Source organism: Dipodomys ordii, unplaced genomic scaffold (assembly GCF_000151885.1).
Source record: "Dipodomys ordii isolate 6190 unplaced genomic scaffold, Dord_2.0 Scaffold44, whole genome shotgun sequence".
Taxonomy (NCBI): Eukaryota; Metazoa; Chordata; class Mammalia; order Rodentia; family Heteromyidae; genus Dipodomys; species Dipodomys ordii.
In genome coordinates, this window is record NW_012267260.1 from 7,893,186 (window position 1) to 7,920,038 (window position 26,853).

A 26,853-nucleotide genomic window follows, 5' to 3' on the forward strand; every position below is an offset into this window, starting at 1 on the left:
CACTTGGCATATGTTCGTGTCTTTTTTTGCCCACGTTACCCCTCGGAGAGTACCGAGGGCATGCTGTGAGCTGGGCACCTGCGAACTAGAGCTGGGAACCAGGGAGACCCCTCACACCCGGGGGATCTTAATCCACATCTAGAACAGTCCTCTGAGAGAGGCACCCCGCAGGCTGGCGGGGAGCTGGGACAGGCACCCAGGGCAGGGCCGGGCGCACCTGGGTGGAATGCTGCAGGATGGCCAGCAGCCTCTCCTGGATCCGCCGCAGCAGCTCCAGGCCCGTGCTCAGGCAGCCGGGCCTCAGGAGGCGCAGGGAGGACGCCAGGTCTCCACAGCGCAGCAGCGTCTCCTCTGCAGGGGGGCAGACACCACACCGGGCTGACTCCCTCTTCCCCATCCCCGCCATGCCGTCCTCCCACTAAGTGCCAGAGGCTGCAGCCCAGCATCCAGATGCCTGGAACATCTGTGGCCTCTGACCCCTCCTGCAGGCATTGGGGACTCGGGGGAGGTGTGGTGGGACGGCTTCGCGGTGTGAGCTGACTGGCTGGGCAGTGGATGCTAGCAGTGGGCGGAGGAGAGGCGCCAGGCTCACCCAGGAGGATCTGCAGGGCATTGGTGTGCAGCTCCAGATTCCCCGTCTGCTGTTCTACCACGTCCATGTACTCCGTGTCCTGGCTGTAGAAGCTGTAGACGCAGGCATAGGCCAGCACCTAGGGGAGCCCCAAGTCAGCTCTTCCTGCCTGAGGCTGGGTGCCAGTGCTTCCCCCTCCCCCCTTCCTGTCCCTGGCCCTCCTACCCCCCCCCCTCCCCGCCCCACAACCTTTCGAGCCTGTTCAAGTCCTCGGCACGCATCGTTGAGGAAGGTCAGGGATCTGGGCGGGGGCACCTCGTGGATGGCAGAGGCCCGGTTCCGAAGGTTCACAGCAAACTCCTGCCGAGGAAGGCGCTCAGCACAGCCCCTTGCGGTGGCAGCCTGCCCTCCCCAGGGAGACGGCCCAGCCCTCAGGCCTCCCCCACCCACCCGGGGCCACTGCTCACCCGGGCCTGGTGGTGGAAAGTGCACCGCTCATTATAGTCCTGGAACCGCTTCTCCTGGCGAGCCGCTTTGCTCACCTGTACGGGCATGCGGGGGGGGGGGGGGCTGGATCATTTGTTTGGATAGGGTGCGGTTAAGAGTGAGAACAGCCACTTCACCCCGAAGATCTCCATCTCATCCTCCTGCCTGGGCAGGTCACGTCCCACGAACCCCTTCACAGGTGGCCATGTTGAGACATGCCCAGAGCTACACACAATGCTGGAGCAGGCCGACTCCAGACGCGTTGCTCTGTGTTGGCACCTGCCCATGTCCCACCCTCCCCTGCCTCTCTGCAGCTCCCTCCAAGGGAGCCATGCGCTTCTGAAGATGAAGACCCCTGGAAAAACGGCTCAGTACAGACAAAAGTGGTTCCTGTCCTCTCTCTGCTGAGCTTTGTCCCTGTAACCATGGTCACACGGCGGACACAGCGCCTTACCATGGCTGAGCAATTGTAGTAGTCCTTGTGATTGGGCTTCCAGGATTTGAGGCAGCGCCAACAGAATCCATGGTTACACTTGGCACAAGTCATGCTGTGAAGGAAGCAAGCCAGTCAGAGGGCACCTACTTCTGGGCAAGCCTGACCACAGCACCAGAGGCCTGGGCACAAGTGACCGTGACCCAGGCCTCTGGCCTCCATCTTCCGCCTCCATCCACCACGCTGCGTGCATCCTTGCTCTTACACTTCCCCATATTGTATAAACTTAAAGGTAGGGGGAGGAAAACCAGGGCAGAAGGCTCGTCTGTAACCCTCGCTACTCAGGAGATCTGAGAACTGGTTTGAAGCCAAAGATGTAAGTAAGGGTGTGGCCCAAGTGGTAAAGTGCCAGCCTTGAGTGAAAAAAAAAAACAAGCAAAATAGATCTCAGAGGGGCTGGGAAGGTGGCTCAGTGGTAGAGTGTTTGCCTTGCATGCCTGAGGCCCTGAGCTCGAGTCTTCAACACCACATAAGCAGAAAAAGCCAGAAGTGGCACTGTGGCTCAAGTGGTAGAGCGCTAGCCTTGAGCTGAAGAGCTGAGGGACAGCGCCCAGGCCCAGAGTTTAGGCCCCACAACCGGACCCCCCCCAAAAAAAAGAAAGATCTCAGAGGCCAGGTGCCAGTGGCTTATGTCTGTAATCCTAACTATTCAGGAGGCTGAGATCTGAGGATCACAGTTCAAAGCCAGCCCGGGCAGGAAAGTCTGTGAGACTCTTATCTCCAATGAACCACAGAAAACCAGAACTGGCAGTGTGGCTCAAGCGGTAGAGCACTCGCCTTGAGCTGAAGAGCTGAGGGACAGCACCAGCCCCAGAGTTCAAGCCCCACGACCAAAAAAAAAAAAAAGATCTCAGAGTCCTGAGTTCAGTCCCCAGTACTGTGGCTGGCATGCACTCCTGAGCGCACGCACGCGCGCATGCGTGCACACACACACACAGACACACACACACACACACAGAGTGGGGGAAGGAACACCAAGATAAAGGAAGAAGCTGCTGCGGGGGAAGCCACCGAGGGGTGACTGATTTCATAAGCGAGCTTCATTATAAACCTGTCTCTTACTGCCAGCCTCCCCCGCTTCTCCCTTGCCCTCTGATGCCCCATCACCCCTTCTTACTGCAGACACCCCTCGTTCTTCTCAATGGGAGCCTGACAGCTGGGGCAGCGTTTGGAGATGAGCTTGGCCAGGTGCTTGCTCTGGGCCTCCACGCTCATGCCATCGTAATAGCCACCGTCATCGACCCACTGGGACATGTGGCCGCAGCTGGCAGGGTAGTGTGCCTGGAGCAGGAGGGAGGCAGGGACACAGCTAAGCCCTAGTAGGGCAGTACTCTTCCCTCCACGGGAAGGCAGGTGACACATGAGGACCTGCGAGGTGGGGGTGGGGTCGAGGGAGACACAGTTCAACCAGTGGGAGAACGAAGACAGGTCACAAGGAGGGTGCTGAGTAGGGGAGGAGTCTAAGTAAGTGTCTTGGGTAGGGATGGGGCGGGGAGGGGGCACCCACCTCAGGGAAGCTACAGTTGAAGCAGGAAGCCCAGCCGCACTTGGAGCAGGTGGTCCCGCAGCCCAGGCCCTGGCGGCACAGGACTCGGTCGCAGCCCTGGGGGTTGGTGCACCAGGTCAGGTTGGAGCAGCTTTCCACATAGCCTCGCAGCAGGGCCTTCTCGTACTGTGGGCCACACGAGCCACAACATGAGGACATGGCTTGCCCCACGGCACAGTGCCAGGCCAGCCGTCCCCTGCGGCTTGCCCCCTTCAGCTCAGCGGGAGGGGGCTACCTTGGAGATGACCTCTGGTGAAGAGACGATGGCCCGGATGAAGGCGCCGGTGGGCTGGGCGGGGCAGTCGGCGATGGGGCAGGTACAATTCAGCACAAGGTTCTGCTCGATCCGAGTGGTCAGATATTCATTCCAGCAAGACTGGGAGAACACAAGGAGAGGGCTGCTCAGAGAAAGGGGCACTGTACCTCACCCTGCGCCTCTCCTCCCAGCCACTGGCCACATGGAAAGCCAGAGCCAGCCTGTTCCTAGATCCACCTCCGCAGATCCGCCTTCCAGCCTCCATGCATTTCCTGGGATGGACCCTCGCTATAGTTGTCTCTGAGAATGTGAGGGGTTGGATCTTGGCTTAATCAGAATTACTGTTGGACAGCCATGGAGGAAGTGGGTAAGAAAAAATCAAGAAAGAAAACGATGGAGACATCAGTGTTGTGTTTTGGCTCATGGATGAATGCTCACAGTCACGATGCTCACAGATGCGTCTTCTGAGAAGTGACTGATCATGAGGCCCTTGTCAGTGGACTAGCACTGATACATTCAAAATCCGAATAAATATTTTTTTTTAAAAAGAGAGAGAAGGGGGGGGGGAAATCCAAACGGACTTTAGCAAGCACAAGGCCTTGGGTTCAATCTCCAATGCCAAAGCAGAATAGATTACTGGGAGGTGGGAGGAGGACTATGGAAGGTGGAGTTTGGTTGGAGAAAGTAAGTCACAAAGGACTTGCTTTTGAAGGGCATCTTGTCCCTGGCCCCTTCCTGTCTCTGAGGGAAGCAGCTCTGTTCGGCCATGCCCTTCCGCCCGCATGTTTCTGCCTTGCCAGAAGCAATGGAGCCAGCCAACTCTTAACTATCAGAAACCATGAGCCAAAGAAATCTTTCCTCCCCTAAATTGTTTCTCAGGTATTCATCACAGCAAAAGGTCTGATGAAGGTCGGACAGAAATGAGGTCTAGGAAGTGGGTAGCTTTTCTGCCATTGAGTTAGTCCCCTGTGTGGGCAGCAGGGCTCTGATCTCATCTCCACATCTCTATCCTGATGTTCCAGCCTCCCCAGGACCACGCCTTCCACAGACACTCCCCCTCCCCCCCAGTTCTGGCCAACCCATCACCATCTCCGTAAGTCACCAGCATCAGATCCTTTCCCCTCACTCCCATACCCCTGCCCCACCCTATAGCACAGGCTCTTATGCTTCATCCCTACCCACTGCAAGAGCCTCCTGATACACGGCCTTCCTCCTCACCCTCTCCTCCTGCAGGCCACTATATACACGGCTGGAAATCAGCTCCTAAAATACTCCATTAACAACTCCTGTCCATTCTACCACCGGTAGCTGAGCTTTCCCAAATGACCAGTCCTGCAGCTGTGGCATAAGGCTCCAGCACACACATGAAGCATGTGACTAGACAACTTTTATGCCCAGAAAAGAACCAAACTAAACCTTTGGCAGGGACACACACACACACACACACACAAATTGGAGAGTTGACCGTAAAATTCACAGCCTGCACCTGCAGGCCTGCAGTGCCCCGGGCTTCCCACAGTCCTCTGGGACGGAATCCTAGCATCTGAGTCTGGCAGCCCCCCACTCCCCACAGGGGCCTCTCGACTTAGGGTTTTGCCACTGTCAGTCCAAGTGGAGACCCAGTGCTGTCACCGATCCTCTGGCAGAGTTCACACTGGAAGCCTTCTCCACCCCCCCATTCCCCCAACCCCCCCGCCCCCCGCCCCAGACACTGGGTTGTCTTCCTCTAACTTCTCAGGCCTTGCTCTTTGTGCCACTCAGCTGGGACTTGCTCATTTACTTCGCTGAGACTTTTCTTCAATCAGCCTGTTTTTCTCAGTCACATTCTCAGGCTGGGCGGCAGATGCTCTGGGCTCAGCTTGCTGCTTGTTTCTTCCTGGGTAATGTCATCTAGGCCTCTTCCATTTCATTCCAAATTCAAAATCTACTGACTACCTGCCTGTCCCACCATGTCCAGCAAGCAGCTCAAACCTCAGAGAGCCACACAGCTCCTATTTTTCTCAAAAAAAAAAAAAAAGAAAAGAAAATCCCCTGCCCTGCAAAGCAGCAAGTTGGACAATAGGTTACTGGACCTGCCACTCTTGGGTCGTGAACTCTCAGGCTCCTGTGACCCCGCCCCCTGCCCTGACCCTATTTAGGTCTGGACTGGCTCAGGCCCCATGACGCCTTGCCACAGGTCTTCGTGTTTGTGTCCTGTCTCCTGTCTCCTCTCCAGCACCATGCCAGCCCACTTCAGCTCTCCATTGCAGCTCATCTGGTTTGTTGGTATTGTTTTCTGCTTTTTCTTTCCTCTTCTACTCTCATGGTATTTGCAGGGTTGTGATGAGAGTCTGCATGCGTTCGTTGGCCTTTTAATCATGACTCCCATTTAGACCTCTCAAAACACAAAAACAAAAAAAACCTGCCCTGAACTACTTGGGAAGCTGAGATCCAGAGGATCATGGCTCAAAGCCAGCTAGACAGACAAGTCTGCTGGCGTCCATTCCAATGGAAGAAGCTGGGTGATACACACCTATCATCTAGGCCACAATGGGAAAATAAAAGATATGATTAGGGTTCAGGTGTATTCCTGGGCAGAAATGAGACCCTATCTCAAAAATAACCCGTACTGGAAGTGGCACTTTGGCTCAACTGGTAGAGCACTAGCCTTAAGCACAAAGAAGCTGAGGGACAGTGCCCAGGCTCTGAGTTCAAGTTCCAGAACCGGACCAAAAAAAAACACAAATAAGGTCTGGAGGTATGAAAACTCCTACCTCAGAACAGTCTACAAGTAAGTAGAAGAGTGCATACATGCAGCATAGTGCCCGGCCCAGAATGAGCCCTGTAAGTATTGGCTGCTGTTGTTAGAAGCTCTTAGATCACTTCTTGTTTGGGTTTTCACTCCCTCATCCAGCATGCAGCACCATTCATATAGTGGGTCCATGATAAATTTTAGTTGAGTAAACATACAGAGAAAACAAGAAGGGGCCTAAGGAACCAGGTGAGAGGCATCTAAGAGCAGAGCAAAGGGGACAGAGAAAAGGCAAGCACACACATGCAGAGGCGCCTGTCTCATCACCCACCACTGGGGGGCGCTGGGAGAGGCAGCTAGAGTTCACGGCAGCAGGGAGCAATCCTGTTAAGGTGATGCCCTAGGCAGGTGTGATGTGAATTGGAAAGAGCTGGGAGGCAGGGCTTTCAGACTCTGGGCCCAGCACTCTGGGCCAGGCACTCGCCCCCTTCTTCCCGCCTCTGAAGTTGGTCATTTCCCATCTACTGCTTATTCTGTGTCGCTTTCTAGCAGCAGGTCTGACTTCCCTCAATGCCCTCCCTCCCTCCAGTCGTGCTATTTTCTGGTCTATACCATTTATCTGTGAAGTAAATGAGAATACATGATAAGCAAAGTGGTGTTCTGAGATGAGGTGTTGAGTGGTGATAAGAAAATATTTAAACTCCAGTCATTAATAACTTTTCCTCATTTACAAACTACCTTAACACATAGTCTGCATTATATATGCATGTCCAAACATATATGTATATGTACACACACATTCTCTGACTTGGCTGATAATTGGAACCTGAGAGACTTCAAACTCTAGATGCCTGAGTTTCCTCTCAGAGGTTGTGACTTAATTGGTCTGGGTACCTTTACAAGTACCTAGTGATTATAACATGCAGCAGAGTTAGAAAATCATATTGTAGGGCTGGGAAGGTGGCTCAGTGGTAGAGTGCTTGCCTTGCATGCCTGAGGCCCTGGGTTCCATTCCTTAGCACTACATAAGCAGAAAAAAAGCCAGAAGTGGCGCTGTGGCTCAAGTGGTAGAGCACTAGCCTTGAGCTGAAGAGCTCAGAGAGACAGAGCCCAGGCCCAGAGTTCAGCCCCCATGACCGACAAAACAAAAAACAAAAACAAAAAAACAAAAAAAGAAAAGAAAAAAATGGGAAGGGGAAACAAAGGAGGAGGCAACAATGCTTGATAAGAAATGTACTCATTACCTTGCCCATGTAATTGTAACCCCTCTGTGTAGTATTTTCATAATAAAAATTAAAAAAAGGAAGCCAGGCGCCGGTGGCTCACACCTGTAATCCTAGCTACTCAGGAGGCTGAGATCTGAGGATCGAGGTTCAAAGCCAGCCCGGGCAGGAAAGTTCGTGAGACTCTTATCTCCAATAAACCGCTAGAAAACCAGAAGTGGTGCTGTGACACAAGCGGTAGAGCTCTCGCCTTGAGCTGAAGAGCGCAAGGACAGCGCCCAAACCCAGAGTTCAATCCCTACAATTGACAAAAAAAAAAAAAAAAGAAAACCGTATTGTATCACTGGAGCCTCACAGACCCTCTGAAAAGTGTAAGGCATGCACCACTCACAGTTGAGAAACTAACCTAAGGGCCACCAGTAGCTCACCCAAGCTGGGCACCAGTGGCTCACACCTGTAATCCTCAGTACTCAGCAGGCTGAGATCTAAGGATTGTGCTTTGCAGCCAACTGGGGCAGAAAAGTCCTTGAGACTCTTTTTTTTTTTTTTTCCTTGAGACTCTTATCTCCAATTAACCACCAAAAAAACAGAAGTGAAGCTGTGGTTCAAGTAATAGAGCACTAGCCTTGAGCAAAAAACAAACAAACAAACAAAAAAACTCAGGGACAGACAGTACCTAGGCCCTGAGTTCAAGCCCTAGGACTGGCACAAAGAAAGAAAATGAGAGAATGAAAGAGAGAGAGAGCCGGGCGCCGGTGGCTCACGCCAGTAATCCTAGCTACGCAGGAGGCTGAGATCTGAGGATCCCAGTTCAAAGTCAGCCCAGGCAGGAAAGTCTGTTAGACTCTGATCTTCAATGAACCTCCAGAAAACCGGAAGTAGTGCTGTGGCTCAAGTGGTAGAGCACTCACCTTGAGCTGAAGAGCACACGGACAGCGCCCAAGCCCAGAGTTCAAGCCTCACGACCAACAAAAAAAGAAAAGAAAAGAAAGAAAGAGAGAGTGAGAGAATGAAAGAAAAAAGAAAGAAAAAGAAAGAGAAGACAGAAGGAGAAAAAGAGGGAGGGGAGAAGAAAGGAGAGACAGAAGGAAAAAGAGGAGAAGGACAGTGACAGGGAGAGGAGACCCAGAGCTTGCTGTGTAACCCTGGTATACCATGTACATATAAGAAAAATAGAGTGAGAGATGCACCCAACATCATCCAGGTTAGAAAAAATGGCAGTGCTGAGCCAGATCCCAGAGGTTTCAAGGCACCTGCATTCAGGAGGAAGGCAGAAACACAGGAGACAGGGAGGCCTCACCTTACAGCAACAGTGCATGCAGCAGAGGGAGGGCAAGTCGTCATCAGGGCCCAGGGGGCTGACACAGACAGGGCAGTGGTCTGGGCGTGTGGGCACGGCCTGGGCCTGGGGCACACACAGCCCGGCTGCCAGCAGCAGTGGCTCTGGGTCATCACTGTAGCTCTGCAGCAGCTGTTCAGCACCCCAGTGGGAATGAGCCAAAAGGTGCTGTGCCACATCTGGTTCTATATTCAGTGTCTCTTGTACTTGCCGCACAGTCTGCTCCATCAACCCTTCTACCTCATGGGGGCTCATGGTGCGGCCTGCAGGCAGCTGCAGAGATGCAAGGGCCACCACAGCTTCTGGGCTTGGAGGGAGATAAGAGACAGTGCTTAGTATTGATGCCCTGCTTATAACCTATAGACTGACCCCTACCCAGGCCTCAACTCCCCACCTGCCCCAGCAGTGTTAGAATAACTACCCAAGCAGCATCAGGACAGAGCACTTTGGCTGGCAGTAGCAATGATGGGGAGTCCTGCAGGGATTGGGGTGCAAAGTGAAGGAGAGTGGATGGGACAATTCACTGCAGGCCCCCACCCAGAGGTGCAACAGCATCTCTCGTGTCAGACAAGAGTGTCCATCCTTGCTACAGGTGATGATACAGGTGTCATAGAGTATATGAATGAACCAGGATCTACAGTTAACCCTTCCAGGTGATAGGTCTATATCTGATAACCTCCAAGAAAGATTGCTTTGGAAAACTCACTTTGTATGCCATGCAAATAGCAGGCATGAAAAGCAGTGCCACAATGGCTGCTGGTGAATTGGATGTAATGCTGGAAGAGTCAGGGTGCTGACTGATTAGCGGAGGTCCATAACAAATGCCCAGCAGAATGAACTTGAACATTTGCATATTTCAAGGAGCAGAATGCTAAGTTAATACTCCCATACATAGTTACAGAGTATTTCCTATTTCCTTACAATGAGAGACATCTATCAAAGAGTCAGTGGGTCTGGTTCTTCACCCAAGGGCTGGCTCTAGGATGGGGAAAGCAAGGCTCCTGATTGGCAAGGAAGCAGGTGGTGGTGCTGGGAGAATGAAGAATTGCGAAGTAGGAGAAATAATAGAGATAGAAAAAAATAAAGCAGCCGAGCGCAAGTGGCTCATGCCTGTTATCCTAGCTATTCAGAAGGCTGAGCTCTGAGGATCACAATTCAAAGGCAGCCCATCCAGGAAAGTGCATGAGACTCTTATCTCCAACTAAACACCAGAAAACTGGAAGTAGCATTGTGGCTCGCAGTGGTAGAGCACTAGCCTTGAGTAAAAGAGCTCAGGGACAGCACCCAGGTTCTGAGTTCAAGCCCAACTGACAAAAAAAAAAAAAAGACAACAACAGGAAATGTTTTTCCACAAGTAAGCTTTGGAGGGTTTGGCTTGGTTGAAGGGGACAGAGGTAAAGATGGCTACCTAGGCTTGAAGGTCTTGGTGCTCTTGTTGCCACAGAAGGGGACATCTGCCTGGCCCCGGCAGGGCCCCATGGGCTCTGGAGTGGCATACATCAGGATCTGCGGCCGGTCATCACGGCGCTCCACATAGCCCTGGCCCAAGAGGTGCAGGATGCAAGAGAGGACATCGGTGCTGGTACAGGCCACACCCCCAGCAACAGCGCGACCCAGGCTCCCAGGGGGATTTGGACCCTTCTGCCAGGCTTCCAGCACCTGGATGGGAGGAAAGAAACAAGGAGGCTACTCTTACCTAGACCTGGGTTCAATGACTAGCTCACCATTTACTGGCCATGAGACTCTGAATAAGTTATTAACTTTCCCGTGCCTCAGTTTTCTTATCTTCAAATGGGATAAAATAATGATATCCATTTTGTAGGATTATTGTGAAGACTTAAAGGTTTCATTGTCCATGTGGTCAACGCTTATGTCGTACCTCTACTTTCTGCCTATTGCCCTGTCAGGAATAGCAAATCCACATGCAAATGTCAGCTAACAGAGGTCTCATGGGAGTCTCCTTCCCTTGTGAGGACCTCTGGTTCTATCCCAACCCCAGGAGTGACATTTCCTTCCCCCAGCACAGTCCCCGCTGCGCCTACCAGACAAACCAGCTGATCAATGTGGAGGCCTTTTTCCCCATGGGCTTTGAGAATACGGACAAGAAGGCAGCTTAAGAGGTTCCTCTTCTGCTCCAGGGTGCGGCCCTCATCCTTCTCTACATTCAGGTATGTCTGGGGCGGTATCAGCCACAGGGCCTCCTCAATGGACAGGGTCCCAGGCTCACGAAGTCGCAGTACCCCTGGAACCCAGGCCCAAGTCAGAGACCCAGGAACAAGGAGGGATATCTGAGTGAGGACTAAGAATCCCACAACATTGTGATCTCTAGTACCATCTCCCCAACCTCCAGAGCCCCCTGCAGCACAGGCTCAGTCCAGTCCCCATTGCCCTACCCCCAGGTGGAAAGTTCTGTGCCTCCTGCAGGGTCAAAGGGCCAGTCTCAGAGGTGAGGGGCAGGAGGGCCTGGTGCAGCAGCTCTGGGGAGAGGTCGGAATCCTTTAGCAAGGTCTCCACTGACACCTCCTGGTGAGGAGAAACAAGGCCAATCAGGAGGGAGGAAGAGGAAGGGAAAATAGAGAAGAGGGGTGGAAGGAGGACCAGAGTTCAGGAGGAGTCAAAGAGATGACTGGGAGCAGCTGGGGGCTGAGGTACCTCAGTCTGATTGAAATTCAGCAGCAGCCACATCTGCACAGTGGACACATGCAGCGTCTGCTTCCCAAACTGCAGCTCCGCCCGGCCCAGCCATGTCCACTGCAGCCGTCGATGTGGCCCCATGTCCAGAACTGGATGGTTCTGACCTGGGAGGAAGGGGGCGGAGTAGGAGTCAAGTGTTGACAACACACAAAAACTTAAAATCCAAAATGATGGATTTTTTTTGGGGGGGAGGGGTTGGTCATGGGGCTTGAATTCTGGGCTAGGCACTGTCCCTCAGCTCTTCAGTTCAAGGCTATCGGAGCCACCGGAGCCCAGCATGATGGATTTTATAATGATCTATGTTTTCAATAAACCTCATTAGTCATCTTTGAAGGAACCCAATGAACATATTATTTAAAAACAAAAACAAAACAAAAAAACCTAGCTGAGTGCTGGTGGGTCATGCCTGTAATCCTAGCTACTCAGGACCCTGAGATCTGAGGATTGTGGTTCAAAGCCAGCCGGGGCAGGAAAGTCCATGAGACTCTTATCTCCAATAAACCACCAGAAAACTGGAAGTGGTGCTGTAGCTCAAGTGGCAGAGCACTCGCCTTAAGCTGAAGAGCTCAGGGATAGTGCCCAGGTTCAGAGTTCAAGCCCCATGACTGACCAAAAAAAAAAAAAAAGGGGGGGCTAGAAGGTGGCTCAGTGGTAGAGTGCTTGCCTTGCTTGCAAGAGGCCCTGGGTTCGATTCCTCAGCACCACATAAGCAGAAAGACCCGGAAGTGGTGCTGTGGCTCAAGTGGTAGAATGCTAGCCTTGCGCTGAAGAGCTGAGGGACAGTGCCCAGGCCCAGAGTTCAGGCCCCATGATCAACCAAAAAACAAACAAACAACTAATGGGAAAATTCAGCTTTTTCGTATAAACTGTACTTCAGGGAAACCCACATAGTGCTATCAATGAAGATATATTCTAAAGGCACAGTCTCCTCAGAAGCTTAAATTCTAATACAAAATACTATCTACCATTTATTAAAGCTGGAAGTTGCGCTGTGGCTCAAGTGGTAGACTGCTGGCCTTGAGCAAAAGAGGCTCAGGGCTGGGCGCCGGTGACTCATGCCTGTAATCCTAGCTACTCAGAAGGCTGAGATCTGAGAATCACGGTTTGAAGCCAGCACAGGCAGAAAAGTCTGTGAGACTCTTGCCTCCAGTTAACCATCAAAAGCTGGAAGTATGGGGCTGGGAAGGTGGCTTAGTGGTTAGAGTGCTTACCTTGAATGTATAAGGCCCTGGGTTTGATTCCTCAGCACCATACAAGCAGAAAAAGCCAAGAGTGGTGCTGTGGCTCAAATGATAGAGCGTTAGCCTTGAGCTGAAGAGCTGAGGGGGACAGTGCCCAGGCCCAGAGTTCAAGCCCCACGACCACCACCACCACCACCAAAAAGCTGGAAGTGGAGTTATAGCTCAATTGAAAACACTAGCTTTGAGAGAAAAAAAATCAGGGACAGCACCCAAAGGCCCTGATTTAAGTCCTAGCCTGTGCAGGAATGTACACACACACACACACAGACACACAAACACACACACAGACACACAGACACAGAGAGAGAGAGAGAGAGAGAGAGAGAGAGAGAGAGAGAGAGAGAGAGAAAGAGAGAGACAGTAAACTGCCAGACTCTACTCCAGGCCTCTAATTTGCCAAGCAAGTGTTCAGGTACTTGAGCCACACCTGCAGCCCTTTGGTTTATATTTTATGTTTGAGATAGGGTGGTGCTAACTTTGTGTGGGCTGGCTTTGACCTCTGGATCCTCCTTCCTCCACTTCCTGTGTAACTGAGATATGTGTCACTGTAATGGCCATATTTTACTTACTCATACCTGAAAAGTTTATAAAACTTAGCCATTTGCTAGTTTACAAAAGAGGTCTCAATGGAGGGAAGGTAGAAATCTAAAACAAAAATATAATTTAACAAAAAAAGTCTGGTGAATTAAAAATATACTTCTTAAAAACTGACAAGTCATCCAGGCACTGGTGACTCACACCTGTAATCCTAACTACTCAGGAGGCTGAGATCTGAGGATCACGGTTCAAAGCCAGCCCAGGCAGGAAAGTCCATGTGACTCATCTCTAGTTAACCACCAAAAAGCCAGAAGTGGAGGTATGATTCAAGTGGTAGAGGACCAGCCTTGAACAACAGCAACGAAAAAAGCTCAAGGATCATTTCCAGACTCTAAGTTCAAGCAGGATGGGCACAAAAATGTAACAATAATAAAAACTCATAGGGCTGGGAAGGTGGCTCAGTGGTAGAGCACTTGCCTTGCATGCATGAGGCCCTGGGTTCGATTCCTCAGCACCACATAAACAAAAAGAAAAAAGCCAGAAGTGGCACTGTGGTTCAAGTGGTAGAGCGCTAGCCTTGAGCTGAAGAGCTGAAGGACAGCACTCAGGCCCAGAGTTCAGGTCCCACAACCGGACCCCCCAAAAAAATAATAAATGAAAACTTATAAAACACTCCAAATAGCCCTCACCACCAGAAAAGGTAAAATAAATATATTCATACAATAGAATACGACTCAGCAATACAAAACAATAAACTAATGATATAATACACCCCAAAATTTCCCACAGACATTATGCAACTTGCCAGAAAACAGATGTACAATTCAAACTCGGTATCATGTACAAATACAGGCAAATATCTATGCTGATAAAGGGAAGAATAATGGTATCTTTTGGGGGAAAAGGTACATGGGTTCCAAGTATGTTCTGTATCTTGATCTAGGAGATGAGTATGTGTGGATGATTGTGAGTGTAATAATCCATTAAGCCTTGTGATTATGTACATCTTACTGAATAATAGTTATGCCAATTTTTTTTTAAATCTTAAGGGGAAAAAACCCTAAAGGATGAAGCTAAAATAGTACTGAGTGAAAAAGAAGTAGTCTTAAATACTTTTTATTTGGAAAGAAGTTCCAAAAGACTGAAGTTAAGTATGCATACTACTGAGATAGAAAAATAAAATCAGATTTATAGGAAGTTGAAGGAACTAAGGAGGGCAGAAATGATGAGGTCAGACTACATTCCTTCATGCTCCCTTCCTTCATACTATGGAGCCCAGAAACTCCGTCTTTATTCACATCTGCACATTCCTGCCCAATGGTCCTCTCCATTTCCTCTCTTTCCACCCCAAAGATGACCTCAATCTCAGTTTCCTCTCCCCAACTTCTTACTCTGGCTGTAGAAACTGGAGAAGCGGTCAAGGGCATCACAGAATTCCGGAGGAAGGCATTTTCTGGGATGGTACAAGTAGCAGAGTGGAGAGACAGGCCAGCAGCGTGGTGACAGGACCAGTATAGAAACGACTGGATTCAGATCTTCTGTAAATAGTTGTTTCTCATCAGCCTCCTCTTCCTCCTCTTCCTCCTGAAGAGAAGGATGTCAAGGACGCATGGACTCCCTTCTAGAGTCCAGTCTTGCTCTCCTGCTCCCGCTTCTCCCTGCTCTTACCTCCTCTACTAGCAGTCCCTGTCCCTCCTTATCTTCCTGCTCCAGGAGTACCCTGTCAAGCTGCTGGAGCTGGAAGAGGTGGAACTGGTGCTGCAGCTCCTCCGAGGTGCTCAGGCTCTGCAGCATCAGTTGGGGGAGGCGGTTGGGGAAGCAGAGGCCGATCTGCTCCAGCACGGCCCCCTCCAGCCAGCTGGAGCCCAAGCTCAGGAGCCGGTCTGCCATGTAGTGCCTGCAGGACACACAGGGACCAGGCCAAGTCTCAGTGGGATGTCAGCACACTCTAGGCCCATCCCCCGAGAAGGTAGGTCCCTATGGTGCAGCCTGCCTGTGTCACAGGCTCCACCTCACCCCTTCAGACCTAGCTCCACACTTCAATCTCCTCCTCCCACTGCTCCCTCCATCTCCCATCAGAGGCTCTTTCCCCCTCTAGATTCCAGGCCTTGCCAGACCTGCACTCACTGATAGAAGTGCTCAAAAGTGGTGGCCAGCTCCAGGCCAGAAAGGACCATGATGGGTTCCAGGTGCCGCTGAAGCCGGCCCAGGGTTTCTACTCCAGGGGCGCCGCCAAGCAGGCCACCCTGGATCTGTTGGTCAATGTGCCTGGCAAACTGCTCACTCATCTGGGGGAAATGAAAGGGCACTGACACCCAGGGATGAGGGAGTGGAGTAGGAGAATGAGGAGAGAATGAGGGGAAAGGGCAGGCAGGAAGTAGGGGCAGGACTCACGTGAGCAGCCGTGAGGAAAGACTGCTGTAGCAGGGCAGCTGAGAAGCCACTGCGCAGAGCCAGTGTGAAGGCTGCCCGGGGCCCAAACAGCTCTGAGCCTGCCCTCTGCAAGTGTTCATAGAGCTTACAGTAACGAGTCACAAAATCTGGGGCCCTCCAGGCTGCAGCCAGGAATCTGCTGACCTGAGAACAAAGACCAAGACATGACCAAAGGAAGCTGGGCACTGTGACCCACAGTGAGAACCAAAGGATCATAGTTTGAAGCCAGCCTGGGCAGAAAAGTTCATGAGACCCCTTCTTGACCCACACCTGGGCATGGTGGCACATGCCTGTTATCCAAATGAAACAGGAAACCTTAAGTAGGTGAATGGCCACCTAGGTGGTCTGCCTGGGTAGAAAGCAAGACTCCATCTAAAAACTTATCAGGGTGTATGGCTCATCCCTGTAAGCCTAGCTACTCAGGAAGCTGAGATCTGAGGATCAAGGTTCAAAGCCAGTTGGAGCAGGCAGGTCTCCAATTAGCCAGCAAAAAGCCAGAAGAGGGGCTGTGGTTCAAGTGGTAGAGTACTAGCCTTGAACACAAAAAACTAAGGTACAACACCTAGGTCCTGAGCTCAAGACTAAAAGAGCTAGACGTGTAGCTTGGTGATAGAACATCTGCCTTGCAAGAACCTCAAACCTCAGTACTAAAAAAAACAAGGGGCTGGGAAGGTGGCTCAGTGGTAGAGCGCTTGCCTTGCATGCATGAGGCCCTGGGTTTGATTCCTCAGCACCACATAAGCAAAAAGAAAAAAGCTGGAGGTGGTGCTGTGGCTCAAGTGGTAGAGCGCTAGCCTTGAGCTGAAGAGCTGAGGGATAGCGCCCAGGACCAGAGTTCAGGCCCCACGACCAGACCCAAAAAAACAAACAAACAAAAAAAAACAACTAAGCAGCGAATCCTACCCTCCACCCTGCCCAGTTTCAGCTTGCATCTGCCTACCTGCTCTTGCACCACGCTGAGCCAGCACTGGGTGATGTTCCTCAGACTGCTGCTTGGAAGCACTGGCGAAGGCCCAGGGCTCCGGTCCCGACCCTTGTTGTTCTTGCCAACTGCAGAGACACAGAGAAAGAAGGAGTTTCATCTCTGCCTCCGGAGGAATCCAGGGGTCACGAGTGCTTATCCCCTGAGAAGTCCAGGAGGTGTGGGGAGCTGAGAAAGGCAGAGGAAAAGGAGCCAGATATCCCCACAGGGGCAGATTCGCAACTCGGGGGCCACGCGGGACTCACGGGGCCGAGGAGATGGCTCAGGAGAAGGCCCAGGAGGGAGCTCCACATGAACCAGCAAGTGGCACAGGCGGCGAACTCGAGAAGCGAAGGTCGCTGCCCGACTCTGGGGGATCCGTGCATTGTCCCTCTGCTCCAAGTACTGATCCAGCAACCATCCCAGGGAGCTTACACCTTCCACATCTGAAAGAAGACAGGTCAGGAGCGGGGGTCCACAGAAAACCAGGAACAGAGAGCTAAGGGGGGAGGAGAAGGGAAGAGAAATAAGGGTTGTGGGGTCCAAGGGCCCTAGTCCTCTCCTCACCAAGGTTTGCTTCACCTGGAGCCTGGGGACATGGTAACTGGGCAGGGGTAGCGTGGAGGGGAAGAGTCAAATAGCAGAGTCTCAGGGAGCAGCCCTTGGGGTGGGAAGGAGAGAGGAGCATTGAGGTGACAGGCCTCAGGAACGAAGAGAACCAAGTGTGTTAACTCAGGTGACCCCTGGGCATAAGGATAAGGCGCTGGTTAGTGGGGCAGGTGGCAGGTGGTTACCAGGAGAGGTGACGTTCTGAACCAGGGGGCTGACCAGGGCCTCCCAGCAGGTCTTGCCCAGTGCCTGGGCAGCTTCATCATCAGGGAGGAAGCGATCAGCAAAATTCTGTTCATGACGCAAAACTCTGTTCAGTCTGGAGACAAGTGAGAATATGGCCAAAGATTAAAAGACAGATTTCCCTAAGGCAGGCATGCAGTGCAAAGCAACTCTAGTTCCCAGGTGCCCATGTTTGGGCCTCTCCCCACCCCCCGGCTTTACCCCACCAACTCCCCTTATGTCCTAGCTGCAGATTTACACGGCAGCCTCTTCCTGACCTCTCCTTCTCGCCATGCCCTGTTCCCCCGGCTGCCACCCCCCTTCATGCCCCATCCACCTGGGGCAGAGCTGGAGGAGGCGTCTGCGGTCCTCTGCTATGTCCCGGCTCCAGGCCTGTGCTCGAATTGTGTAGAAGAGACATGTACGGCGGCACAGCTGCTCCCGGAACAGTGGCCAGAAAGTAGGCTTAGGGCCCAGGACCTCCAAACCCCGAACTCGAGTGTCAATGCCACCCTGCAACACAGTTTCATTTGTCACCTAAGCTACCACCTGCCACCAGAGCCAGGTCCTGTGCCCAGAGCGGCTGGAGAAGCCCCAGGAGGAGGAGCCCTGACTGAAGTCCTAGCCTCCAGCAGGTACCACAGACAGGGGTGTGGATTCCCTGTCCTCAGCTCCCAGCCTCTTCCTGGCCCCACCTGCTGGCAGCGCTTTATGCGGATCTGGATGATGGGCCAGAAGCGGTTCAGGTTCTCCAGGAGGGTCACTCGGCTGGCAGAAGGCATCACGTTCACCTGGCAGGGCAGGAGAGAGAAGGCAGAGGGAGCTGTCACCCAAAGAGGAGCTGAAGACTGTTGACAGCAAACAAACCGGGCATGCTGTGTGTCTTTACTCCTGCATCAAGCTCAGGGACCTACAAGGTTCTATAATTGGGATTCCACTTCCACTGCCAGCAAGCAGCCCTCCCCAGCAGGAAGGGAACAGCCATTCCCCAAGTGCTGGCCCTTTTCACAACCTTGGGACAAATGGAAGGCTAGGGAGTATGGCCAAGTGGGATGCTAGGGTCCCCACCGTGTTGAGCTCCGTGCTGATACAGCTGGCACTGTCCCCTCCAAACACCACCACTCTGGCTGGCATGTAACTTGAATCTTCGCTGGCTACCAGGAGAGTCAGCTGCCTAAGAGAGGAAAAAGGTGTAAAATCAAAGCTAGGACTCCCGTCCTAGTTCAAAGGTATTTCATCCCATGTCCTTCATCCAACGTCTGTGGCAAGTAGACTAACACTCAGTGTCCCCCCACCATCACCCTCCTGGGACACCAGACCCTCCACCTAATTGAATACCTGGGGTACTTCTCAACTACAGACCATCAAATCAACCTTCCAACTTCTTTTTTGGCCTCTAGCTCAAACTTCCATAAGTACTGGTTTTCTGAATTAAGAAAAAAATCTAATGTCTCTTCCCTTCTTCAAATCCTTCAATGGAGCCTGGCACTGTGGTTCATACCTGTAATCCTAGCTACTTAAGGCTGAGATCAGGAGGATCACAAGTCAAGGCCATCCTCTCTGTAAAAAGTTTAAGAGACCCTTTCTCAACAGAAAAAGCTGAGTGCAGTGTTGTGTATCCATCATCCCAGCTTGCACATAAAGTATTAATAGGAGGCTAGCAATCCAGGTTGGTCCAGGTAAAAAGCCAGACTCTTGATATACAAACCACCAAAGCTAAACAGGCTGGAGGCATGGTCAAGTGGTAAAGCCTAGTCGACATGAGGTCCTGTGTTTAAACCCAATACTATCAAAAAAATTCCTTCAATAGTTCCCCATTTCAGAAAAAAACAAACAAAACAAAACCAAACTTGACTCTTCTTAGCTGATAAATCTCTTTGTGATCAGTCTCTGCCACTGTGAATCACGTGCCCAAACATTTTTTTTTTGTTGTTGTTGGTTGTGGGGCTTGAACTCAGGGCCTGGGCGCTGTCCCTCAGCTATTCAGCTCAAGGCTAGTGCTCTACCACTTGAGCCATAGCGCCACTTCCAGCTTTTTCTGTTTATGTGGTGCTGAGGAATCGAACCCAGGGCCTCATGCATGCGAGGCGAGTATTCTACCACTGAGCCACCTTCCCAGCCCCCCAAACATTTTTAAACACTTCTCCAACACAGCTTCCTGTGCCTTCCTTCCAGTGTGCACACATACTCACTTTCCCTGCAGTGTCAGCTGGGCCCTCTTGATCTAGGTAATTTTGACTTCAAACCTGTCTAGCTGGATGCTCACATCTGTAATCCTGGTGAATCAGGAGGCTGAGATCTGAGGATTGTGGTTCGAAGCCAGCCTGCTCAGGAAAGCCCATGAGACTCTTATCTCCAACTAAAAGCTAGAAGTGGAGATGTGGCTCCAATGGTAGAGTGCTAGTCTTAAGCACAAAAGCTCAGGGACAGCACCCAGGCCCTGAGTTCAAGCACCAGGACAGGTGTATACACCCCCCTCCAAAAACAAAAAACCACAACAAAAAAATCCCCAACTTCATTCTAGTCAAGGCTTCCTTCTGGAATGAAGTCTTCCCTGATGCCTCATGTGGGGACCCAGGGTATGTACTGACCTTGAAGCCTCCCTCACCTGTTTTCCCCTCTTTTTTCTTTCTCCTTATCTGAAGTGATGCCCTCCCCTGCAAAGCAAGCTAGCTTTGGAGAAAAAGTTCTTGACATCATTCAGCAAATTCTAAAGAGTGCTAAAGCAGGACCCAACTTTTTTTTTTTTGGCAGTACTGAGGTTGACACTCAAGTCTAATGTCTGCTGGGCAGGCACACAACTTAAGCTATGCTTCAGTCCTTGCTGTTTTCTTATGTAGTCCATGCTGGCCTCAAACCTTAGTTCTGCCTCAGTCTCCTGAGTGCTGAGATCACAGGTGTGGAAGACAACACCCAGCTTTCTGATTTTCTGGCCCGCTGTGAGTGAAGGTTCCCTGACCACAGAAACTGTACTTTGCTGTTCTTGTATTTCTACAGCCTTATATACCAGGCATAGAAGACTAGCATTAGGGCTGGGAAGGTGGCTCAGTGGTAGAGCACTTGCCTTGCATGCCTGAGGCCCTGGGTTCGATTCCTCAGCACCACATAAGCAAAAAGAAAAAAACTAGAAGTGGCGCTGTGGCTCAAGTGGTAGAGCGCTAGCCTTGAGCTGAAGAGCTGAGGGATAGTGCCCAGGCCCAGAGTTCAGGCCCCACGACCGGACCCAAAAAAAACAAACAACAAAAAAAAGAAGACTAGCATTAAACAGTTATCCATGAAGAGTGGATAAATGATTTCTAAGCATAGGGCAGTGTTATCTGGAGCTGTGGGGTGCCGGTTACCAGGCTCAGGAGGACATAACTACATGAGCTAAGCAAACGTAGGTATATGTGTTCAGTCTGGTCACTGCACAAAATGGGTTTTAGCTTGTGCATCAGGAATAGGGGTGAGATGGAGCTGTGTGGGAGAGTGCTTCAGAGACATCCACTGAAATAGATCAGAATATCTGCATGTGCAGGCATCCACAGGGTAGAGTCACACCTAATGAGGACTCCACGGTGCATGTGCAGGGTGATGTAGTGGGAGCCAGTGCTGCCGTTGGACTCCCAGTATGTCTTAGGGTTGCGGTCCATCAGCTTGCTGGCCCGGTGTGGGTTGGAAGACACCTCCACCTTCTCCCAGCATTTGTCCTCCTTCACTTCCACACTGGAGCCTAGGAGCGAGTGGAAAGGGGTGAAGGTTACAGCCTGGTTAGCTAAGGTAGAAAGAAAGGGGCTGGGGACCAGGAGACTTCAGAAGGGGAGAGCAGATACTGGGGAAGATCCAGGAGAAAGTAGATGATGGTACTAACCCTGGCAGAGATGCCTCAGGAACACGTCAAAGAAGGGAATGTTGATGGGCTGGTGGGTTCGTCTGTGGTCTTCAATCTGGCCCAGCACCATCTGCAGCCGGAACAAACATTATGGGGCAGGGAGAGAGGCAGAGGAAGGAATAGAGTGAAACACATAGAAATGTGGATAGAGAAAAATGGTCAGGAGGCAAGAGAGCACTAAACTTGACTTTTTTCTTTTTTTTTGGTCATGGGTCTGGGCCTGGGCACTGTGAGCTATTCAGCTCAAGGATAGTACTCCATTTGAGCCACAGCACCATTTCCTGTTTTCTGGTGGTTCATTGGAGATAAGAGTCTCACAGACTTTCTTACCCGGGCTGGCTTTGAACCATGTCCTCAGATCTCAGCCTCCTGAGGATTACAGGTGTGGGCCACCAACTCCTGGCTCCCCTCAACCCATTTTGCTAGGATCCCATAAGGTAAAGATTAGAAAACAAATGTCCAGATTTGCCGCCACTTTTGCTAACAGGGACCCCGATGAGGGGCACATGGAGTGCCCTTCTCTTATGTCTCTGGCTGATGTTCTCAACTCTACTCATAAGGCCCTCACCTGGATACAGCCAGCCAGGATGCTGGAGGTGAGGTTGCTATAGAGCTGGGCATATTTCTCACACTCTGTCACCAGGTCCCGAAGCTCAGAAGCCAGCTGCAGCTGAGTGGAGTGCTTGTCCAGGACTTTGGAGAGGACTTCTTTTGCTCCCAAACAGCAGAGCACCACTGCATAGTCCTTATGCATGGAAGCCAGGCGGTGCAGGAAGCGAGTCAGCTCCTGAACAATCTGAGTCCAGAGCCACAAGGATTAGTTTGTGGGAAACAAAGGGTGACGGCAGTCTAATGAAGGACAGGTGGTAGCAGAGATTTTGAAGAAATCTCAAAGTCCGGGGAAAGGAGTCCACCAAGAACAGAGTGGACTGTAATCCTGGAGTGCAGGGACTCCAGTGGGGGCTGGCAGGGGCAGAGTTCAAGCAGTTGCCTAGGTTTCTTCCTGCCACAGACATACTATCCCCCAGAGCCAACTCTCTGCCTGAGCCTCACTCCATGATTACAGATCGTGGACTGTTTCCAGAGATCCTATAATGATGCTAACCTTCTTACCCTCTGTCCCAGTGTCCCCAGACCCAACCAGAAAGGCTCTGCTGTGCACCCAGAGCCTTGTAAGGCAGGTGGTGACCCAGCCACTGCCTTACTAGGGCTCTGGTACCTCAGGGTCACTGCTGGGGCCACTCAGGCAGTTGAGGCAAGGCTCCAAGACCTCATGCCAGGGGAGAACCATTGTCTCCGGGTAATCCAGCAGTCGGATCATGACCCTGTGAGGGGACAGAAACAAGTGATGTCCCCTCAGTCCCTCGATCCCAGAGCAAGGCCCCTGAACAGGACCCTCACCTGAGCACCGTCAGCAGCAGAATTTTGTTGGGCCCAGGGGCATCAAGAGTCCGCAGCAACAGGAGGAAGGGCTGGGTCTCCTGCTGGAGGCGCTTGAGGAGGGGCTTCACAGCCCCTCCTGGGCTGCCTTCCCGGCACAGCATGCGTTCCAAGTCCAGAAGGAGTTCTGCAGATGGGCCCCCCACCAGGGATCTAATCAGAAGTTCGGGGGACCCATCCTGACCCTGGGTGCTTGTGGTCTCCAGTGCTGCAGGCCGGACACACCAGAGGAAAAAATGTGCATGAAGAGGAAACTCACAAGTCAGTCAAACTGAGAAAAGGGAAGGTCCAAAAATGTTTTTCCCATATTAAAGTTGTTTATAGTGTGTTTTGGTTTTGGTGGTACTGGGGTTTGAACTCAGTGTCTCATGTGTGTTAAGCACTCATTCTACTGCTAGAGCCACTCCACCAGTTCTCTTTTGAGTTGGTTATTTTATGCCCAGGTTGGCCTGGACTTCAGAAATCTTCCTGTTTGTGTTTTCCTTTGTCGCTGGGATAATTACTGTGCCCAGCTGTTGGTTGAGATGGAATCTTGAGAAATTTTATGCCTGAGCTGCCACAAACCAGATTCCCCAATCTTTGATTCCCAAGTAGCTAGGATTATATTACAGACTTGAGCCACTACACCTGGCAAGTAAGTCTACAGTTTTAACCAACCTATGAGAGATTTTCTTTTCTGGTCCCAAATACAGATCTAACTACAAAAATCTAGTGTAACAAAATATTAAGTTACATGTATGCGTGTGTGTGTGTGTGTGTAACTACAAAAATCTAGTATAACAAAATATTAAGTTAAATGTATGCATGCGTGCGTGCGTGTGTGTACGAGCGCATGCCCCTGGTCCCAGGGCTTGAACTCAGGGCCTTTTTGTTCAAGGCTGAGCTTGTTTGTTCAAGGCTAGTGCTATACCACCACAACACCATTTCCAGCTTTTTTGTAGTTAATCGGAAATCCCTTTCTCTCTCTCTTTCTCTCTCTTTCTTTCTTTCTCTCTTTCTCTCTCTCTCTCTTTCTTTCTTTCTTTTTGTCACGGGGCTTGAACGTGGGGTCTGAACACTATCCCTGAGCTCTTTTGCTCAAGGCTAACACTCTATCACTTTGAGCCACAATGCCACTTCATGGAGATAAAGAGTCTTATGGACTTTCTTGCCTGGATTGGCTTTGAACCACAATCCTCAGATCCTCAGATCTCAGCCTCCTGAGTAGCTAGGATTACAGGCATGAGCCACTAGTGCCTGGCTTATAACAAATTCTTAATCTCAATTACCTATTATTAAATGTTAGCTATACTCAATACTAGCTGTTATAATTACAGCCCTAACCTGCCTAGCATGGTGGCTTTAAATTTGTAGATTAAAAGATAAATACTACTAATTTATGTATCTGTCCACACTTGTCTTTCACTTTTAAAAAAAAACACAAAATGTTTCTTCCCTGTAACATCCATATTTTATGATTCTATTTGGAAACCTTTTTCAATTTTTTTTTCAGTGTTGGAGATAAAAACCAACGGTCTTGCAAGTGTTAGGCCATGCTCCACCACTGTGCTATACCCTGGCTCCGAATCACAAACTTTCTGTACCATAAATTACAATTCTTTTGCAGAATGTAATTTCAACCAGTTTTCTACTGTCCAGTAAGACTGGGCCAAACCTAGCCAAGACTGAGAGGATTCTACATATGTTTAGAGCCATTCAGAGAAGGCAACTTCTTTGCACGTACTTGGGTCTCCTCGTCTTGCTCAAGTTCTACTTAAGATCTACCTTGAGCAATAAACATCTTGCTCATTTCCTGAAGATTCCTTGTGTCTTTCCAGTGAGAGGCTAGTATGTAAGCTTCAGCTTTCCTGACTATAGGTTGGCACGGCATGATTTCTCAGCAGACCACCCCCTCCACGATGGTACCTGAATGTTCAGGCCTGCTCGGCGACTCTGAGTAGCGACTGAGAAGCATCGTGAGGATGGTGCGGGTGGTAGGCATGGGTTCTGTCCCCGGTGCTATCCCTGAGTGCCTAAGCAAGGTGTCTCTCAGCTCTTGTGTTAAAATCTGGTCTCCTAGAGTGTGGTGGTTGCACAAAAGCAGGTTGAGCAGGAGCAGGCCATTTCTCACCGCAGAAGAGCACCTGGGAAGAGAGAGATGACCCGGGAAGAAATTGGCAGAAATTGATCTCTAGATAGAACAGTTGGAGGGGCTCTGGTGTTCCCACAGAGGCAGGCCTTCCCAATGTTAACCTCAGGCCACTCCTCCCAGCACCTTGAAAGGAGATCAGGGTCTCTTTGCCCTCTCTAGGAATCTCTCTATCTGTCGCTATTTGGCTTCTCTTCCAATGACTTAAAGAAAGGCCCACTAGTGTTTAGTTTAATTCAGAGGTGACAATAAAGAAAAATTTCTCTTTTTGTTTTTTTACTGTTACTGGGCTTGAACTCAGGGCCCAGGTGCTGTCCTTTAGCTTTTTCTGTTCAAGGCTGGTGCTCTACCACTTGAGCCACAGCTCCACTTCTCGCTTTTTGGTGAGTAACTGGAGATAAAAGTCTCAGGAACTGTTTTTGCTCAGGCTGGCTTAGAATCTTGATCCACAGATCTCAGCCTCCTGAATAGCCAGGATCACAGGCATACGCCACAGGCACCTGGTCATAATGAGAATTTCTGTGGAACCTATGAGCCTGAGGCAGAGACTAGTGGGGCGTGGGACTTAGTAGGAATCCAGAGGATAATGTCCTGACCCCTCCGTGTTCAGCATCAGGATCACAGCTGCAGGGACACTGAGGAGCAAGCTCTCAGAGCCTGGACGTGTGGCTGAGTCAATGCTGGCGAAGATCTCTCTGGTCATCTGGGCATCAAACAAAGGTTGGGTGGAATCTCGGCCAGTAGTAAAGGTGGAGACCTCCGAGGAGCTGGCAATGGCCAGCATCTTTAATGCCTGCAGGGGGGATGTGGAAGCAGTTAGGGGTGGACTAAGCCACCATGGAAGGAGGGCACCAGGGTCAGCATTCTACATCTCAAATGTGGGGAAGTGGAATTGCTTGCAAGATGGATTAGCATAAGCGATAGAAATGGAACATGAGGTACAGGTTATCAGATGCTGAAGAGGAAAGGAAGAGAAGGAGAAACAGAGGGAAGGAAGGAAGGAAGGGAGGAAGGAAGGAAGGAAGGAAGGGAGGAAGGGAGGAAGGGAGGAAGGGAGGGAGGGAGGAAGGAAGAAAGGAAGAAAGGAAGGAAGGAAGGAAGGAAGGAAGGAAGGAAGGAAGGAAGGAAGGAAGGAAGGAAAAAAGGACATGAAAGACAGCAAACAGCAACCCAAGAGTGGATGGTAAAATCTGCCAGCCACTTCTCTCTGCCTCGCTACCCAGGTGGACTGGCTTCCCCTGCCCAATTTTCCCCTCACGACACTGCCCTTTCACAGCCTCTAGATTCCAAAGGCTTTCCCTGAAGCTGCCTCCCATTTCAGCTGGCCACTCTCCTTTGTAAACCTTTCTTTCCTGTGTCCCAGGCCTTCATAGCTTCCTGTTTTCCTATTAAATCTCCGTGGTTCTTTTGCCTTTGGACACTGAAGCTCCTTGTCCCTTCTCTTTTACTCTGTGCTCACGCCATAGGCAACCTCATCCACTTTCACAGCTTCAATTACCACTTGCATACTAACTCTCTCAACCCTCGGTCCCCTGTCCTTAGCCGACAGATCAGTATCCAGCCTATTTCAACAGTTGTCTCACGAGAAGAATGGCTGGAATTATAGGAAAAATACTTGAAACTTATTTACTGATGCTACAGAGAAAAATCAAGTTAAAATGAACATTGTATCTTAGAGTGGAGAAGGCCTCTGTTGGTAAAAGGGCTAGAAGACACCCACTAGGGATGGGTTGGTCTACAACTAATCTTAGGATGGTTCCCCATGTGAGCTAGGCCTTCCAAAAGTGCTACCTAGTAACACGGCCTTCTCCCTTTGGTCTCCACATCCTCTGTCACAAAGAGCTGTTCTGTAGCCCCCTCAAGTTATAAACAAGATGATGTGATTTTATTCTGGGAAAGTTACAGTTAAGAGTTTAGGGGTAAGTGCTGTGGTCTGGTCACACAATTTGAGAGGACCCGAGAAGTTAGCATCTGGATGCCTGGCTGCTCCTGGGATGAGACCTGGTTGACTTGGTAAAGGAAGTGCTCCTGGCCTCTCCAGGAGAGCCCACTCCGAGCAGATGCATGCTCAA

The 26,853-nt window shown here is 50.9% G+C and overlaps 1 protein-coding gene across 1 annotated transcript in view; it reads right to left on the reverse strand.

Moving 5' to 3' along the window:
* The window catches only part of Cul9 (cullin 9), a 32,974-nt gene that overhangs the window by 575 nt on the left and 5,546 nt on the right, over positions 1-26,853 (reverse strand). The window contains exons 8-37 of the mRNA XM_013019094.1: positions 25,378-25,574; positions 24,559-24,776; positions 22,615-22,861; positions 22,433-22,538; positions 21,782-22,009; positions 21,193-21,283; positions 20,883-21,054; positions 18,411-18,516; positions 18,038-18,133; positions 17,680-17,855; positions 17,306-17,439; positions 16,778-16,957; positions 16,491-16,600; positions 15,512-15,694; positions 15,245-15,405; positions 14,786-15,014; positions 14,509-14,701; positions 11,298-11,443; positions 11,039-11,168; positions 10,688-10,887; positions 10,054-10,304; positions 8,607-8,952; positions 3,332-3,472; positions 3,058-3,222; positions 2,668-2,831; positions 1,512-1,605; positions 1,039-1,113; positions 821-931; positions 593-710; positions 218-351 (exon numbers count right to left, since the gene is read on the reverse strand). Of these exons, the coding sequence (XP_012874548.1) occupies positions 218-351; positions 593-710; positions 821-931; positions 1,039-1,113; positions 1,512-1,605; positions 2,668-2,831; positions 3,058-3,222; positions 3,332-3,472; positions 8,607-8,952; positions 10,054-10,304; positions 10,688-10,887; positions 11,039-11,168; positions 11,298-11,443; positions 14,509-14,701; positions 14,786-15,014; positions 15,245-15,405; positions 15,512-15,694; positions 16,491-16,600; positions 16,778-16,957; positions 17,306-17,439; positions 17,680-17,855; positions 18,038-18,133; positions 18,411-18,516; positions 20,883-21,054; positions 21,193-21,283; positions 21,782-22,009; positions 22,433-22,538; positions 22,615-22,861; positions 24,559-24,776; positions 25,378-25,574 (4,902 nt within the window). The remainder of the gene's footprint in view (positions 1-217; positions 352-592; positions 711-820; positions 932-1,038; positions 1,114-1,511; positions 1,606-2,667; positions 2,832-3,057; positions 3,223-3,331; positions 3,473-8,606; positions 8,953-10,053; positions 10,305-10,687; positions 10,888-11,038; positions 11,169-11,297; positions 11,444-14,508; positions 14,702-14,785; positions 15,015-15,244; positions 15,406-15,511; positions 15,695-16,490; positions 16,601-16,777; positions 16,958-17,305; positions 17,440-17,679; positions 17,856-18,037; positions 18,134-18,410; positions 18,517-20,882; positions 21,055-21,192; positions 21,284-21,781; positions 22,010-22,432; positions 22,539-22,614; positions 22,862-24,558; positions 24,777-25,377; positions 25,575-26,853) is intronic.